General features: G+C 33.0%; 1 protein-coding gene and 1 pseudogene across 14 annotated transcripts in view; both read left to right on the forward strand.

Annotated features, from left to right (window-relative positions):
* Window positions 1-14,960: 14,960 nt before the first annotated feature.
* Window positions 14,961-18,639, forward strand: part of LOC145099045 (disease resistance-like protein DSC1) — a 32,178-nt gene continuing 28,499 nt past the window's right edge. For 10 of the 14 annotated variants that reach the window (XR_013704599.1, XR_013704601.1, XR_013704602.1 and 7 more), the window contains exons 1-3: window positions 14,961-15,156; window positions 15,980-16,741; window positions 17,476-18,603. Coding sequence is in view for 11 of the 14 variants with exons in the window: in XM_079036657.1 (XP_078892783.1) it covers window positions 18,034-18,603 (570 nt within the window). In the remaining 3 variants the exon portion in view is untranslated. Of the gene's footprint in view, window positions 15,173-15,979; window positions 16,742-17,475; window positions 18,604-18,639 lie in introns of those variants that run through there. The other 4 variants (XM_079036641.1, XM_079036650.1, XM_079036678.1 and 1 more) reach the window with 4 other exon arrangements.
* On the forward strand, window positions 16,167-17,791 carry LOC145061947 (toll/interleukin-1 receptor-like protein pseudogene; annotated as a pseudogene).

An 18,639-nucleotide genomic window follows, 5' to 3' on the forward strand; every position in this document is an offset into this window, starting at 1 on the left:
TATCCATTCAGCTTGATAATACCAGTTTCAATTTCAATTTCATGTACTCTATTGTTTACTGATCCAGTTCCACTTATGATGATGACATGTTAAAATCCATGTCTCTAAGGGATTGAAGAAACGAGCATCATACCAAAATCTACAAACAAAACTAATAAAAGATAGAGATTGTAACACACCTCGAGAAGTGAACAATTGACCGTCTGATTAAATTCATCAAATCTTCCTTGTCGTTCTCAGATGAAGTGTATTAGGTCAAAAGCTTGAATTCCAATCGTCGCCATAGTCGTCGGCATTGGGCGGTGAATCGCCATAGGATAGCCATGTCAGGATTTGGGTTGATGGGTCGTTGGACAAGAAGGTAATAGCCACGCTCTACGTAGGGTCAAGGAGCAGAACGACGATAAGAGGGAGTACTGATGATATTTACCTGCGTAGGGTTAAGGAGAAGAACGACGAGAATAAATGGCATGTATGATGATACGATGAGCACAGAGACCACGATGGAGGCGTAAGAGCCTAAGACGACGACGGTGAGCAGAGCGATGCGATAGAGGCGGGACTATGGAAGGAAGGATGTGAAAGCATAAAAGGAATGACTTAGGGTTCTGGTGGGTTTGCTAAAATTTAAGGGCCGGATTGAGTGAATTAAAGTGAAGTATGGATTCAGATTTTAAGGTTCAATGGTGGTGGAGGTGGCGGTGGCGATTAGGGTTTACAGAGAGAAGGAAGGAGTGAATGAAGGGTTATATTGATGAGAGAGGGTAGAAGCGGGATTCTTCAAAATTTTAGAATTTCACGATTTCGTTTTCCCCCTTTAAAAATGCGCGTTTAAGAAAAAATATAAAGCGACATTTGAAGAGGTCACACGTTTAAGATAAGCGCCCTCCGTGTTTGTATTTTTTTTCTTTTCTAACACTTATTTCAGGGCACACACAAATGCGTGTCCACTATCCTTAAATTTTTTGAAGAGATGATACTTTTTTAATGTCACTCTCTAATGCGTAACACAAATCAAAGAGCGTCGTGTTTTGCGCGTCGTAAAAGGCTGTTTTTCTAGTAGTGATGTCAACAGGCCTCCCTTGCTGTTGATGCCTCTACCAAGGAATGCAAGGAAGTGACCGCAAAAGTCGATAAACTAGTCTCCGAAGCTTACATATTTTTAGATTCCTTGCAGGGTGCTGCTGCCAAAAACGCTAAAATGATCAATGCTTCGGTCGAGAACCTTCAACAGTCTCTTCAAGCTGAGCGCTCAAACCTCGAAGCAGCACGCCAAGCCATTCAACAAGCCAACGAGAAGCTCCATGCTAATGTCAACGATCGCTTAACTCAACTGGAAGCGGAGTTAACTGTGGAGAATCGAATTATGGATGAGCTAGACCGATGTACCTCCCAGCTTAAATTGCAAACTCACAAGCTGCGTACTGCTGAGGCTGAACTTAATGACCTCAAGTCAAAAAAGGGAAGTCATTAGGAGTTCTGCTGGAGATGTTCACTCCATCCTTCTTCACCTTATTGAGGCTCATGATCCGGTCATCACTATCACTATCAGGCATCATTTGGCAGACAAGCTCAGACCAGCATTGGATATTCTTAGCCGACTTGAAGGAGTTCCGGTTACTGGAGTCCAACCAAAACAAGGGGGAGAAAAAGTGACATCGCAACCTCCTCCTTCTGTATCAGAGCCGTCCACTGGACCATCTGCTGGACCGAAGGGTAATGAAGCTTCGGTCACCAACAAAGACAAAAAGAAGAAGAAAATCGGCGATGATGACACAGACAATGAAGAAGATGTCTATGTCAAAAATACTGAGAATCCCTTCCAGAAGGTTAAAACTTCTGAAAAAGAAATGGAAGAAAACATCAAGAAGCAGCAAGCTGAGCTGGAGATGAAGCGAAAGGAGGCGGAGCTCCTAGAAAAGAAAAAATCTATGTTTCCTATATGGACAAAAGATTCGCTTCAGAGATGTGTAATTGACGAGCCAACTGTTCTCTGGCTCGAGCCTATAATGTCCTTCGGCCTTGACAACTCTAAGGATGCACAGTTCGACATGCCAATCACTCAAAAGGCATTTATCTTCCACTGCTTCAACTCGACTATTGTTATTCCTTCTCCAGACCAGAAGGTAGATAGGGATCTTTTGGAGTTTTACTTGGAGTTTGCTCAACCCCACTACCTGACTTGGAGCTCAAAGAAGATAACTACAGTCAAGGTGATGAATCCCTATTCAGCAGGGAAATTTATTGATGTCAAATTCAGGGTGACTCGAGGAACCGAAGGCTTAGTCTACCATTTTACCCTTGCTGATCTACCAAACCTCAACCCCCATGACTGGATACTCCTCAACAACATTCTTCTGTTGAATCCTTAGGAGTATCAGCGAATAATCGATCATGTCAAGCGTATGCTTTTTTGCTACATACATGAGGTAGTGAAGATGGACCAGGAGATTGCCTCTACCATACACAAGCGACCAACGATAAAACCCATGGGCAGAGCTGGCAATGTCAATACCATGATCCAGGGAAAGATAGATTCAATGTATCACACGATTATGTTTCTCCGGGGTGAAGGTCAAGAATGTATGTTCGCTCTTGTTGATAAACACCTCTTCTCGACGTCTTGTCTTGAGCATATCTTGGAGATCATACGGAGGTGCGACCAGAACAGTGCTGCTGATAAGAAACTATTTGTTAACATGTTGAGGTGGTGCATTCGGTTCTGACAGACTCTTCTTGCCGTTATTCCTAACCTGTTTAAAGTTATAAAGACAGTGAGGCCTGCTCAGAAGAAATAATCTCTCGCCTTATTTGACGCAAAGGGGGAGATTGTTGAGTCTATTGGGTTGCGTCATGGGCTCGGTCCATAGCCTAGTTTGAATGCCGGTATTGGGTCTATCCAGCCGTGCATAATTTTGTATTAGGGCTTAGTATATAAGTTGCATGCATGAAGACTTAGAGATTATCACTTTCATTGTTTTTATTTCATATTTACTGTAAACCCTAGCTCGCTTCTACAGCGGAAGTTCTTCATCGAGCTCTGCTGAGGCGTGACTCGGTTTTGAATCATAAGCATAAGTTTGATTTTGTTTTGTGTTCTTTCTCATAATGATCTTAAACTGTTTGATTACTTTTATCGTACTTGTGAAAGATCTAATCGATCTAAGAGTTTTTGAAGTCAACACACATAAAAAAAAAATATGTTCCTAGAAATATGTAAAATGTAAATATGGGTTATACACATTTCCCCATATTTACATTAACAGTCCCTAGAAATATGTGTGTATGTGTACTTTAGCCCTAGACTTTTATTTTTAAGCCACATGTTCCTACATCAACATTTGAGCATAAATTTCAAGTACTTACATGGCATATAAAGTAATAAAACTGGCTATATCAGGTGTGGATGACCAAAAAAACTGGTCAGCATTCACTTTACGCCTCTATTAAGCCAAAAAATAACTTCGGGGACCTTTTAAACAAATTCGAAAACGTTGTAACCAATAAGTGACATTAACCCTTACAAAAATTATCTATATTGTATATTACTTTGTATGCATATGGTCATTTCGATGGGTTTAATAGGTGGGCCGCCAAGGACTAAAAATGTGACCAAACGTGGTTTAGGGATGGAAAAGGTAAATGATGAAATTATTAGACCATATCCATGACAACATAAAGCATATGGTTTATTTTTATAGTCAACATAGAGCTAGTTGTATGAGTATTTAAGAGTTGAGCAATCTAGTTAGATGACCCAATTGACAAAAAGTGTGACCGAATTTTTTTTTTTTTTTGTGGGCTGAACAAGTAAAGTATGAAACTGTTGGACCAAATTTGTAAAAGATAAAACACAAGTATGTTTTTTTGTAATTTACTCAACAAATAATTAGTTGCAGTCACGAGGCCCTTTCTACAGCAAAACACCCCCTTCAATAACTAGCAATGTATTTTCACTACATTATTTGTGTTATGGTCTTCCACTTCCATTTCTTTCTGTTACATCACTATATTTTACATTAATTTCTTATTAAAGCATTATACTTTAAAAAATGTACCCAATAATAGCATCACATTTTCTACTTATTTTATTATTAGGATATAACACTTTGAAGAATCCATCCGATTATAAATGTGAAAATTGCTTTGTATCGGGATGATATTGCTACAATTAATAGGTTTTTAAAGTATACTGATGTAATATGCAGGAATGAAAGTAGGATGCTATTAGAAACAAATCAAATTTATGTTTCTTACATTTAGCCCTAATTAGTAAAGTGAACAATTTGAATTGTTTGAGACATAAACAAGATAAAAAATACACATACTTGACATTTTACGTTATGACACCTCTATTAACAATGTTTTTATCCACTGGAACCTTATTGGAAATCTCACGCCAAATAAGACAATTAATTCCAATGGATCTTCCTTTTGTTATCAACACCTCCCCAAAGGAACTTTCTCCTAATGCTCTCTTGCAAAGTCAATATCTATTACCCCTCTATTGTTCACTCTCTCACATGGAGATCAATTTGCACATCACGCAAAAGAAGATAGAAGCAATGGTATAATGCAAATTCCAAAAAAAAGATTGTGGTTCACTCAATATTTGTTTCTCAAAGAAAAAGAAAAGAAAGGGCATTTTCGTCATATTACAAGAAAGAGAAAATATGTCATGTGCTCCAAAGTCAACAAAACTATAAATCAATTTTGATGAGTCCATTTGATTGTCTCTGCATGGATTAGGACATCAACTACAATCTTTCTTTGTTTCCACATCTCACACTTAAATCAATGTTTTCCTTTTACAATTCACAAGGAATCAAGATGTATGTTTTTTATCTTTAAAAAAACATAAATAAAAAAAGTTTATGTGTTTGTATGCAACTTGGAAAGTACAATGCTATAATGGAAAAAAATGAAAAAAAAATAGTTTGTACTTTCATATTATTTTTTTTTCATTTTTTTCCATTAAAGCATTGTACTTTCCAAATTCCATACAAATACACAAACTTTTATTTTTTTCATTTTTTTCTATTATAACATTGTACTTTCCAAATAAATACAAATACTAGGGGTGTGCGCGGTGCGGTTTGGTGCGGTTTAGAGTCAAAACCGGAAACCGCAAACCGTACCACAAATGTTCAAAACCGCATTATGCGGTGCGTTTTGATGCAGGTGGTTTATGTGGTTTGGTTGTGGTTTGTGCGGTTTAAGGAGTTGTTCAACATTAAATCTATCAAAAAACCAAAAAACTGACTCAGTTAAAAAAAATTGATTGCTTTCATTTTGTAAAAATAAATACAATTTTCAAGTTAAATCGTTTTCAATAAAATGTGATTCATACTACTATAGTTTTGTAAGTGTCATTGTTATTGCTTTATATTGCCGTTATAGTTGCTATATTCTAGTAAACTAAGAGATCTTGATCTAATAGTCATTTAATCTTACGTTATAGATATTTGGTTATTGTAAGAAATATATTTAAATACGTCGTTTCTAAATCGTGATTTGAAGTTTTAACAAAGTAAAGAAAAAAACGTATATATATAACATGCGGTGCGATGCGGTTTGAACCGCGGTTTTATAAATACAAACCGCAACCCACACCGCATAGTGCGGTTTGATAAAATGATGAACCACAAACCGCACCACACAATTCTAAGCGCATTATGCGGTGCGGTTTGGTGCGGTGCGGATAGTTTGTGCGGTTTTTTGCACACCCCTAACAAATACACAAACTTTTATTTTTTTCATTTTTTCCATTATAGCATTATACTTTCCAAAAATATTGTAAAGTACAATGCTATAATAGGATAAAATATGATACTATAAATAAAAAAATATACCCAAAAGTACAATGCTCAAATCGAAAAAACAATATAATATTTAAAGTACAATGTTATTAAATAACAAAAATATTGTAAAGTAGAATGCTATAATAAGATAAAATATGTATTATAAAGTACAATGCTTAAATAGGATAAACTATATAATGTTTAAAGGACAGTGCTATTATAGAAATGACAAAAAAATTCTTCCAAATTTTGTTCGTTTGCGTGTTTTCTTTGTAATCATCATGAGCCTAGAAATACCCGCTCGACATTGATTTATAAATTAATTTTGTGTTGTGCCCGTTTTGGGACTGCTTTTGAATACTTTATCTCATTTAGGATGGAACATGTATTACATGATTGTTTGTTTAAGAAATATTCAGTTGTCATTTTCTCTTTGCTCCTCGGGTATACACACACACACATATAGATATACATATATATATATATATATATATATGTCCTTTATGTCGGTCATCGTCGACTTAATGTCAATCTATAAAACAATTTGAAGGCATAAGTTTAATAAAACAGTTTAAGTATAAGTAAACATTTGTTTGAAACACATTTGTAAATAAGTTTGAAGGGAAATGTACGAAGTAAGCTGTACAGTGTAAAAAGGAGTTTAAAACATATAAAATGTTTATAAAAAGTCATTTGAAGGAAACTGTTTGGTAAAACGGCTAATGAGTAGCCAAATCATTTGAATGTTGTATATTAATCACATGTGATTGATGTAATAAGTAATATAATCCTACTTACTCATCACATGTGATTGACATAATAAGTAGCATGATTCTACTTGTATCCCCCCCCAATAAAACATTTAAAAAGAGTTTAAAACATTAGTTAAGGGGTATGAACTCACCTGTAGTAGGTGATTGGAATGAACTGAACGGTATAGGATGGCTAGGTGTCAAGCGAGGACTTGTGAACACACTACGATCCTAATGAACATATAATCACACATATATGCACTCAATTAGACACAAATGATTAATTGATAATGTTTAAGACATCCTAGACATAATAAACACTTTTATATAAGTGTTTCAAGCCTTAAGGATTGCATCTAAGCTATTCTGGGACAGGGTATTTGTGTTTAGGGTTTCCAAAGGACCCTATGTGAGAGTTTACTCTCTATAAACCATCACACATGGAGTTTACGGTTGTAAACTCTTGAGTTTACGGCCGTAAACTCCCAAACATGTGTGTTTGGTGTGTTTTGAAGTCCCAAAGGCTTTCTAGAATTGTTCTAACTTAGTGGTTAAGTCCTTGGAAGGGTTTAGGGTCTAGAAGTACTCCAATTAGGAGTTTACGGCCTCAAGGCCATTCCCCTTAGAGTTTACGGCCGTAAACTCTAAGTAATGTGGGTTTTTGTTGCTTTCAAGCCTCTTGTACTTGTGGGATATGTTCTAGACTTTTATTCCTAGCATATGAAGGCATTAGGCACACCTTAGTGCCCTTTTTAGGAGTTTACGGCCCAAGAACCATGTCTTGGCCGTAAAATCACTTGGTTAAGTGATTTTGATGTGGTTTGGTTCTTCATTTTTGTGGGAAACAATAACATGAAGGGGTCTAGGGCTTTAGGTGTCTTGAAGACACCCTTTTGTCCATTTCAATGGAGTTTACGGCCTAAGCTTCTCTTGGGCCGTAAACTCACTTTTAGTTGTGTCATTTGATGTGTTTAAGACCTTGTTCTACTTGGGGAAATAGTCTAGATACAAGCCTTTAAGTCCTAGTGTCCTCAAAACACCATTGAGTGTTGGAATGTGGAGTTTACGGCCTAAGAGGGTTATGGGCCGTAAACTCCCAATTTTGGGTGGATTGTGGCTTGTTTTCTTGTCCCTAACACACTCCCATACATGTCCAAGGTAGTTTCTAAGCAAGAGGGACAATCTAGGCTCGGTTTCGGGAGTTTACGGCTCAAGAACACCTTAGGAAGTAAACTCCTAAATCGGATGATTTAGCTATGTAATCTATGTTATGAACACATTTAAAGCTTTCTAACACTACTAGAAAGAGTTACTCACAATTTGGGATAAAAACCCGAAGATCCGTCAGAGAGAAAATGGCTTTTCTCTAGTTGGAAATGTGAATAATGAATGAATTTGGTTCAGAAAACTATTTATAGTCCTGAAATATTTGGGCAGAAAATATTTCTATTCTCGGAATGGATTCTAATGATCTAGGGTAATGGAATTTACAGTGTTGCACAAAATCCTAGTGCAACCACTCTCCGAATAACCCTTTTTGGTGTAAAACCCTGAAACTGCCAAACTTATATTCTAAGTCTGAATTTTTACCGTAACTGCTCTACTTCTATTGCACTGAAATGGTTTATTCAGAATGGAAATTTTGGGTTCTCACACTACTTCCGTTCATCTTCTTTTCCTTCGATCGGTCAAGGATCGAAGTCTCTTTCCCCTTCGATTTATGTATTTGACTTCCACCCTCTTGCTTCGTAGAGCACCACCACAGAACCACCTTCCCTTCAAATTTCACCGTCGGATGCCGCCTCCGCTTCCCCTTGCCTCCCCCTTCGGCCTTGTTGTTATTTCCCTTGGTCCTCTTTGCTGCCGACGACGAGTAGGAAACCACAAGGGTTCCCTGGAGATAGGCTGAGACACCCCCTTGCATCACTGATCAGCTACCACCGAGACATCACCCAGCGCCTCCGTGTTCCTTCGTATCTGATATTAATCGTTCCGTTCCATTCCCCTGATCGATCAACAGATGACGAAGGCAAATTAAAAGCCCTAATTTTTACTTAGTTTAGGTTATTAAACAAAACTAGTCCCTCCATGAGTTTATTTAACAAAATAAATCCCAAATCTTCAAGCTTTAAATAAACATAAGCATTTCACCCCCTTCATTGGGAATTCTTAACCAAATCAGCCCAGATTTTCAAACATTAATTCCATCTGAACCATTTCAGTCCCTTTCTTGATTTATTTTAACCAAAATAGTCCTACCTTGGTTAATTAAATTACAAAGCAGCTCCTGATAGTTTAAACTCTTTACGGAACATTCCCGAAAATATTTCAAAGATTAAGAATTGTGGTTTGTGGTTTCTCACGTCATGCTTCTCGAAATAAACCAATTCCATACAAATCGAACTCACATTTCAAGGTGAGTGGTTATGGTCTATTTTTAATAATTTTAATTATTTTCGGGGGGGGGGGGGGGGGGGGATGTTCCTACATACTTTGCTTATGGTAGAAACAAGTATTCTGTTGTCTATGGAATCCAACATTATGTATGATTAACATGCATGAGCGGCTGTAGGGTTGGTGGAAGTTTTGTGAGTGAGTACGGGTTGGTGGAAGACCGATGGATTTCCAGTCTTGCAAAGTTACATGGGATGGAGATGGTTGTGAGCTGTATAAGTTTTGATGGTTGAGTTTTAAATAACGACATTGCCTAGATTCCAAGAGGTATTGTGAACCCTTTTATTGATGCATTGATTTAGTGAATGGTCTGGATGAGTTATAAGGATTTACGTAAGGGGTTGTTTTCTAGAGTTTTAGTCAAGGTGGATTTCAAGGACGAAATCCAGTTGACGTGGGGGAGAATTGTAACATCTGGTTTTGTGATGTTTGATTATTCGGAAAGATAGACTTTAATTTGATCAAGAGAAGGTCTCAAGTCTTAAGGGATGAAGTCTTGGACCAAAAAAGAATGAGTTTTGTTGGCTAAGAGAACAAGGCTTTAGACTATAAGGGTTAGTTTTGGGCTCGAATTAGTTTAGGCTTATGTTGTTTTGGGCGTTGCTGGAACGTGCCCTTCACGACGCAACATAAGAGGTGTCATGGTGTGACTCCTTCTATGTGGACTTAGGCTTTATGCCTCTAGATTTGGGCCTACTTAATGGTATTAAACCTTGAGTATCGGTATTTGCAACCTTTATCACCTCCTTGACCACCTCTAATGAAACCCTAGCCTCTCTTGAAGCATTGAAGCTCATCCTCTATCCTAAACTCATTCTTGGTGTTGTTTGATGCTTTTCAACAAAGAAAAGAAGGAAGATTGATCTTGGAAGTGTTTCATCTAGAGTTTTCATCCTTCACATCATCTTTGGACCTTTGTAGGTTCAAAGATTCAAGCTTTATGTCTTTTCTTCCATTGATCTATGATTTGTTCGGTTTTTGGTCAATTTTCATGAGTTTTAATTCTTTTGTGGCTTGTTCTATAGAGTTTGGAGATCTCTTAAGCTTTGGATTCATGTTTGGTTCCATATCTGATCAGATGGTGGAATAAAGATTGCATGCAAGAGCTCTCTTTTCTCCATACATGAAGATAAATGTGTCTTGGACACTTTTGGACTTATGATTTGATATCTAGCTTAATTAAGTCATTTTAATGGATAAAGTTGGAAACACTATCCATTAAAACCTTTGTGAGAATTAGATATGAAGTTTTGAGCTTTTGGACTTAAGGGATTAGACTCTTTAAAGAGAAGGTTGTTAAGCTTGTTATCATAACGTGACAACTTAGGGCTCCCGGCGTGAGATTTAGGAAAATCGCGACTATTTTGTCAGTTTGTGTTTCTCGATGCAACACTGTGTATGGGCATGACACGGCTAACTGTTGACCGTTGACTTTTTGACCAAATTGACGTTTGGTCTATCATATGTCAATCTATGAGATGTTGAGTTATAGACTGAGTTTTAGCCTTTGATTAGTTAGGCGGTTCGTGTAACTAATTCGTTGGACCTTGGGTAGTTGGATTGAGCTCTTGGATTTATGTAAGTTTTCTCAATGTATTACTTATGTCATAGTTGTTTTCTTAGCTAGATTATTAGGGACTTGCTCGTTGCTTGTATATATACATGCTATGTTTGGCTAAAACAGGCCGTTGGCTTAAACAAGCGGTTATTGTTATGTATAATGTTCTATGATGTATGTAATATTTTTGGGGTAAATTGCTAAATTTTCGCTTACAATTATGGATTAAGCGTTTTAAGGTACTTCTAGTCAACGTGGGAAAGCGAAAGTGTGACTGTACACACACATTAACAATTTATGATTTAAGATTACACGGCGTTTTATTTATAACTCTGATTTTGGATTTCGGTTTATGAAAAAATGGTTTTATTGTGATTACAACTTTATGACATTGGACATTTACTTTTGTTTAAAAAAAATCATTGTGAAATTTGGGATGTTACAGTTAGTCTACAAAACGATAATTATTGTGTATACTATTCATAAAACATTGCAGATGAATATATATCATTAGTTATGGAAAAGAAAATAATAAAGAAATTCAGATGAAGCTAAACCTTGAACATAGGCATCATGGGTAAGGCAAAAACTACAAGGGCTTTTTGACATGAAAGTCCTTAAGTTTGTTAAAATTTTGTCGGTTTTGTATATGTGATGATTTCTTATTCGTTAATACCCAAAGTTTGCTAAGATTTTTTTTTCCTATTTTATTGGCCCTTGTTACCTGTAATTGTAAGTTTCGAGGTGGATATGAAAATAAATTTGAAAAAATACCCTTAACTTGACAAATCTTTTATGCTTTTACCCTATATATGTTTTTTCCCGTATCATCCGTATTCATTCAGAAAAAATGCACTTATTGAGGATTTTTTTAACTAAACATCATATAAATATGTTTTTTGGAGTATAAAAATGCATTTTCCACCTTTTTTTATATAAATATAAAGACATATTTTTAGAAATATTAATATATGTTTTAGAAGTATAAATATGTATTTTACGTAGCCAGAAATATTATAAATTAGAAGCGGGTTTATGTGAAAAAAATGTAGTACTTATAAAAACCTAAAAATACATATTTGTACTTCTATACTCTTTTAAAAATATAAAAATATAGATTTATACTTCCATAGAATTATAAATACATATTTATACTTCTAAAAAACATAAAATACATATCTATGCTTCTAAAAATGCATCTATATACTTCTAAAAATATAAACATACGTATTTATTCTTCTAAAAAGGAAAAAGTATTTATAATTTTAAGAAGCATATATGTAAAAATACGTATTTAGAAACAAAAATATGTATTTTTATGTTTTTTGAAATATAATTATATTTTTTAGTAGTTACAAATACATATTTATACCTTTTTAGAAGAATAAATATGTATTTATACTTCTTTACAAGTACGAATATGTATTTTACATTTTTAGAAGTATAAAAATATAAATTTGTATTTTTATGTAACAATACGTATTTATACTTTTTAAAAATTATTTAGAAAAAATTGCAAAAATGATCCCTGTAGTTTGTCAATTTTTGTGGTTAAGGTCCAAAATTTTTTTTTTTATCAAAAATGGTCCCTAATTGAAGGTTTTGTTGTGGTTTTGGTAACGTTTGACAAATGATGAATTTACCCCTGGGATTATTTCTGCAATTTTATCTGTTTACCAAATTACAAGGACCAATTATGCAATTTTTCTTTTTCATTTTTTTGAATTACTATTTTCTTTTTAAATTTTTACTTATTGTATTATTATTTTTAATGAATTATTATATATTAATAAATATTATTTTTGATATATAATATTTATATATTAATAAATATTACTTTTTTTATTATTAATTTTTTTAAATACATTTTTTGAATTTCTTCTTTATCACATTAATTCTTTTTTGTTCTATTATTATTATTATTATTATTATAATTATTATTATTATTATTATTATTATTATTATTATTATATATATATATATATATATATTAAATAAATATTATTTTTAACATATATTATTATATTTATCTATTAGTAAGTGTTATTTTATTGAATTATTAAATTCATTTAATTAATTTTTTTTAATTTTTTTATTTCGTTATTTGTTTTGATTGGATTATTATATATTAATAAATATTATTTTTAATATATTATATTTATATATTAATAAATATTACATTTTATATTATTAATTTTTTTAATTGATTTTTTTTAATTTCTTCTTTATTGCATTAATTTTTTTTACCGGATTATTATATATTAAACAAATATTATTTTTAGCAGATAATATTTATCTATTTGTAAGTGTTACTTTATTGGATTATTAATTTTATTTAATTATTTTTTTTATTTTTTTTATTGCATTAGTTATTTTTATTGGATTGTTAATTTAAATTTATTATTTTTATTTATAATAAATAATATTTTTTAATTGTTTTTATTTATTTTTTTAAATTTCTTTCTTTATTGTTTCAAATAAAAATACCAAAAAATCATACCTACCCGCATTCTCTAATTTATTTTAAATATTTGAAAGATAATATATTTTGGACAACACCACCACCATCACTCAGTTACAACATACCACTATGGGGTCGTCTCCAACCCTGTTACTATATATATAAATATATAATTTTAGTAATTATTCACGAAGTGAGATCATCGTGTGTATTTTAGTTTTTGTGTATTCACATATATCTAAATTTGTTATTTATTTCAATAAACTTATGATTTTAACATATATAATTTCTTTAAAAATATTTGTACATGAATTACCAAATTTGAGTATTTGCTACTCGGTGGTCAGCCGAACGAGTACCGAGTAACGAGTTCTACAAATTTGTCACCACCTATAGCAACTATGGTGGTTTGAAAACCCTCGATCTAACATTGTCATCATCGATGGTGGTATTTGTAATGAATGGTCGACTAGAGGAAGTATGTTTTCTGGGGTTTATTTCACATTGTGTGAGTAGTCAACTGGTGTAGATTCATCGAGAATAGCCGACTGTAGTCGGTGATCGATGATTTCCAGCGAGATGATACGAGGACGCAAGGTGGTAAAGTGCAACGAATGGAGGAGCTGACTCGGAGTGTTTGATATTTTTATTTAAAACAACAAAGAAAGAAATTAAAATAAAATAAAACAATTAAATAAATATTATTAATTATTAATAAAAATAATAAATTTAAATTAATAATCCAATAAAAAGATCTAATGCAATAAAAAAACTAAAAGAAATTAATTAAATAAAATTAATAATCAAATAAAGTAACACTTACTAACAGATAAATATTATATGCTAAAAATGATATTTGTTTAATATATAATAATCCAATAAAAAAGAATTAATCCAATAAAGAAAGAAATTAAAAAAAAATCTATTAAAAAAATTATTAATAAAAAATGTAATATATATTAATATATAAGTATAATATATTGAAAATAATATTTATTAATATATAATAATCCAATCAAAAGAATTAACGAAATAAAAAAATTAAAAAAATTAATTAAAGGAGTTTAATAATCTAAAAAAGTAACACTTATTAAAAGAAAAATATTATATTTTAAAAATAATATTTATTAATATATAATAAACCAATAAAAAAGAATTAATGCAATAAAGAAAAAATTCAAAAAATAAAAAATAAAAAGTAATACTTATTAATATATAAATAAAATATATTAAAAATAATATTTATTAATATATAATAATCCAATAACAAATAATACAACAAGAAAAAAGTAATTAAAATACTTAATATATAATAATTCAATAAAATGTAAAAGAACAATTACATAATTGGTCCTTGTAGTTTGGTAAAAAGATAAAACTGCAGAAATGGTCTCAGGGGTAAATCCGTCAGTTGCCAAAAATTAACAGCTATGCTGTTAAACTTAACGAAGTTGGGAACAAAACCGCAACAAAACCATCAAATAGGAACATTTTTTGCTAATAAACTTTTTTTTTAGACCTTACCTACAGAAATTGACAAACCACAAGGACCATTTTTGCAATTTTTTCAATTATTTATATGATGTTTAAATAAACTTTTTTTTTCTCAATGAATATATATAATATGAAGAAAAAAATAATTAAGATAAAATCATAAAGGGTTTGTAAATTTAAATGTTATATTTTTAATTTGATTTTATGATAAATTGAAAACCCATTAATAGAGACAAGGATCACAAAAAAATAAATAAATAAATAAAAAATCGAAGACTAAGGAACAAAAATCATAAAAGAAGACAAAAACCTACAACATTTTGCAAATATTATCGTTGTTAAAGTCTCTGGCGTTGACTAGTCGTTTCCCTGTTGACTCAAATAATTTTTAGAATATACCCCAAGTTACCATTAAATTTCATGGAACTCTCCATATCTCCAGAAAATAATAAAAAGTGACCACCATCGATTCTCAAGGCAAAGGATAACCACCCCCATCTTATCCTCTCTACCAGTCTCCCTTCCTTCCTCGTTCGCTCGTCATTTCCCTGCCCACAAACAAACCTCTGTAATCTCCAGTCGTCATCTTTCTCAGACTCGTCACTGCTTCTTCCTTCTCTATCATCGCTGCTTCAGGTCTGCTTGTCTTCATGTCGGTAGTTAACTATGAAGGGACATTCTTATAGTTTAGCTTCACATGTTAGATCATTTCATCTTATTAATCATAAATTACATCATAATCCTTTTTTATTTTCTTAACAGATGAATATTGGATTTTGTCTATTTCATTTACTGTTGCTCAATTAATTCTGGAGAGTTTGAAATTGAAACCATAGAAAGGTTATGGCTTGTTAGTTTCAAAAGCATATCATTTGGATCAAGCCCATAAATGAAAGTCGAAATCCTTTAGATGTATGCTAATACTAGATCCAGTGATAGAGAATTTCAAAGTTGAAAGGATTTTTGTTGCTAATTTAGGGGATCTATGAACTTCCAAGTCAAGAAACGTACTCCTTTTTTGTTTAAATCTTTTAATTGTTTGTTGATATACAGTGCAACCTTGAAATTTCCTCTGTGTATTGCAATTTCTCTTATGAGGGCTAACAGTGAATCTTATAGTTGTTTACATAATCGTATTTGGTGTTGATTTGTTTAAGTGAGCATCAAATGGATTTTATTTAGACAATAGCAGGCATGTTTATGTTAGTTAATCAAATCCAAAAGAAGGGTTAATTAAAACACACACTCGGTACTATATAGCTCCAAAATCTACTCAAAACTTGAAGTTTGGGAATAAAAAGTGGCATATTTATACATTTAGAGTTCATATGTGTTGTAATCTAATCACTTTAAAGTTTATTTTCGAAGAATTCAAGGATACTATTATCATTGAGTTTCAATTTGTTTGATGAGATTTAAGTTGCATATAGTAGATATTAATAGTTTCGTATTTATGTAGAGGCATTGTGTACTAGATCCCTACATTGGTACATAAGGTAGGGAAGCCGGTGAAACCAACTTTCATAGCCGATAACGTGTGGAGGAGTTTCAGAACTTACTAAGATACACCCGGTATATAAGGAGAAACTTTAAATAAATAAACAAAATTGTGGGAAGGGTGAAGAGTCATCAATTCATTACTCATAATGGTTGTTCTATCTGAACTTCCAGAAGGATCTTCATCTTCTTCATCAACTCATGGCCATAGTTCACCAACTTGTGGCCGTATTTCATCAACTGATGGTCATAGATATGACGTATTTTTAAGTTTTAGAGGTGTTGACACTCGTCATAGTTTCACTGATCACCTTCATGAGGCCCTTATTGATGCCAATATCAATACCTTCTTGGATGATGAAGAGATTGAAACTGGGGAAGATCTTAAACCGGAATTAGAGAATGCGATCAAAGCATCTAGGGCTTCTATCATTGTCTTGTCCAAGAATTATGCTTCTTCAACATGGTGTCTCGATGAATTGGTGCTGACCCTTGAGCAGCGTATGACATCCAACCATATTGTTATCCCAATATTCTATCATGTGGAGCCCACACATGTTAGGAAGCAACTAAGTAGCTTTGGAGATGCAATGGCTAAGCATAGACAGATGATGGAGGCGGAGACAAATGCAGATAAAAGAAGTCAATTAGCTCAAAAGATGGACCGATGGAATAAAGCACTTATAGAAGTTGCTAATTTAAAAGGAAATGATGTAAGAGGAAGGTAACCACTTTCTTATGCACATTTACATAATCCTTCAATTTTGTTTGATTAACACATCAATGTTAGTATCATTTTCTCCCAATGCATTTCAATAAGTTTCTTTAACATCATTAAATAGACATATATTTGATCTATTAGGATATAAATAAGATTCACGTAATTTTATCTAAGCTTTCAATTATGTGATCTAATAAATCAGTTCATATAGATGGATTCATTATTCTAGTAAATTCATACATTTAGTATGAATTTTGTGTTTCATCATAAGTTAATTCAGTTAGACAAACTATTTCAATTATTTTTGATGTTTTCCATTAAGAAAGCAAGATTTGAAGGGTTTGCTATGCATCTACTATTAATTATATCATGCCACCTTCAAATCATAGTGTCCTTTATGATAAATAACTTCTCTTACCTTCGGTTCGTAAAAGATTACCTATAACTGACTTTTTTTTTCAAACACACCACAATGATAGTTATGGTCTTGTGTAAAGTGAAGTTAGGTTTCCCGTTACTAAAATCTGGTATTACATTGGCATCTTTTATCTTATTATAGTATGGCCTTACACATAGGATACCTGTATAGTTAGACTTGTAAACAGAATATCGTTTTAATGTGAAGGACTTGATTAAAATTAATAGCTATGATATAATTTTGATTTTGGATCTTTGGACAAATTAAATCTCCAAATCTGGTTTGTTAGTTGTGTGGTTCTTATAATATCTGATTTCAGGCTGGAGACAGAGTTTATTGAAGAAATTGTGAAGGACATCCACCGTAGATTACATGTACCCTTAAGGAGCGTTCGATCACAGCTTATTGGGATGGAATATTATATTAACTTCATCACTTCATGGTTGAAAGATGCATCCTCATACACAGCAGACATACTCACTATTTCGGGTATGGGTGGGATCGGGAAGACATCTTTAGCCAAACATGTCTATGGGCTATATTCACATGAATTCCAAAAAAGCAGTTGTATTGAAGATATTAGTAGGGTTGTGATTGAAAGTTTAATGGGTTGCTTGATTTACAAGAAAAACTAAGCAGTGACATTTCAAAAACAAGTTCCGTTAAAGTTCATGATGCTTCGGTATACACCTCAAAGATAGAGAATGCAGTAGCACGTAAAAGGGTGTTTCTTGTTCTTGATGATATTAGTACGCTTGATCAGTTGGATGCGTTACTTGGAAGCAAAGGTTTTCATCCAGGAAGCAAAATCATTATAACCACAAAGGACAGGCATTTGACAAAGAGTTGTGCAATATTCAAAACAAACATTGAACCCATGCATAAAGAGCTCGTGCTTCAAGGCTTACTTGAGATCAAAGCATGGCAACTTTTGTGTCTCCATGCATTCAAATGCAATTATCCCAAGAAAGGTTACCAAGAGGTGTCATATAAGCTTGTGAAGTATTGTCAAGGACATCCATTGGCTCTTGAAGTATTGGGAAAATCTCTATATGATCGAGATGTAACTTATTGGGAAGGGTGCATAGAAGGGCTAAAGAAAGAAACATATTCTCATGTAAATAATGTCTTGAGAATGAGCTTTAACTCTTTGCCGTCCAAAAATGATAAGGATTTGTTTAAGTATATTGCTTGTTTTTTTGTCGGAATAGATAGAGATCTTACTGAAACAATATTAAAGGCGTGTAATATAAACACAGGATCTGGAATCCCAAATCTCCTCGACCGATTCCTTCTTACAATTGGAGGGAAAAACGAGTTGAAGATGCATCAGTTGGTTCAAGAGATGGGAAGGTTTGAAGTACGTCAAGAATCACTTGATAAGCCATGGAAGCGAAGTCTATTATGGTGTCATGAAGAGTCATTCAGAGTGTTGAAACAAAAAAAGGTAAGAGGCCATGTATGCTTTTAGTAGTGTGTACGT

Source organism: Lactuca serriola, chromosome 1, assembly GCF_051521515.1.
Source record: "Lactuca serriola cultivar US96UC23 chromosome 1, Lser_US96UC23_V15, whole genome shotgun sequence".
Classification (NCBI taxonomy): Eukaryota; Viridiplantae; Streptophyta; class Magnoliopsida; order Asterales; family Asteraceae; genus Lactuca; species Lactuca serriola.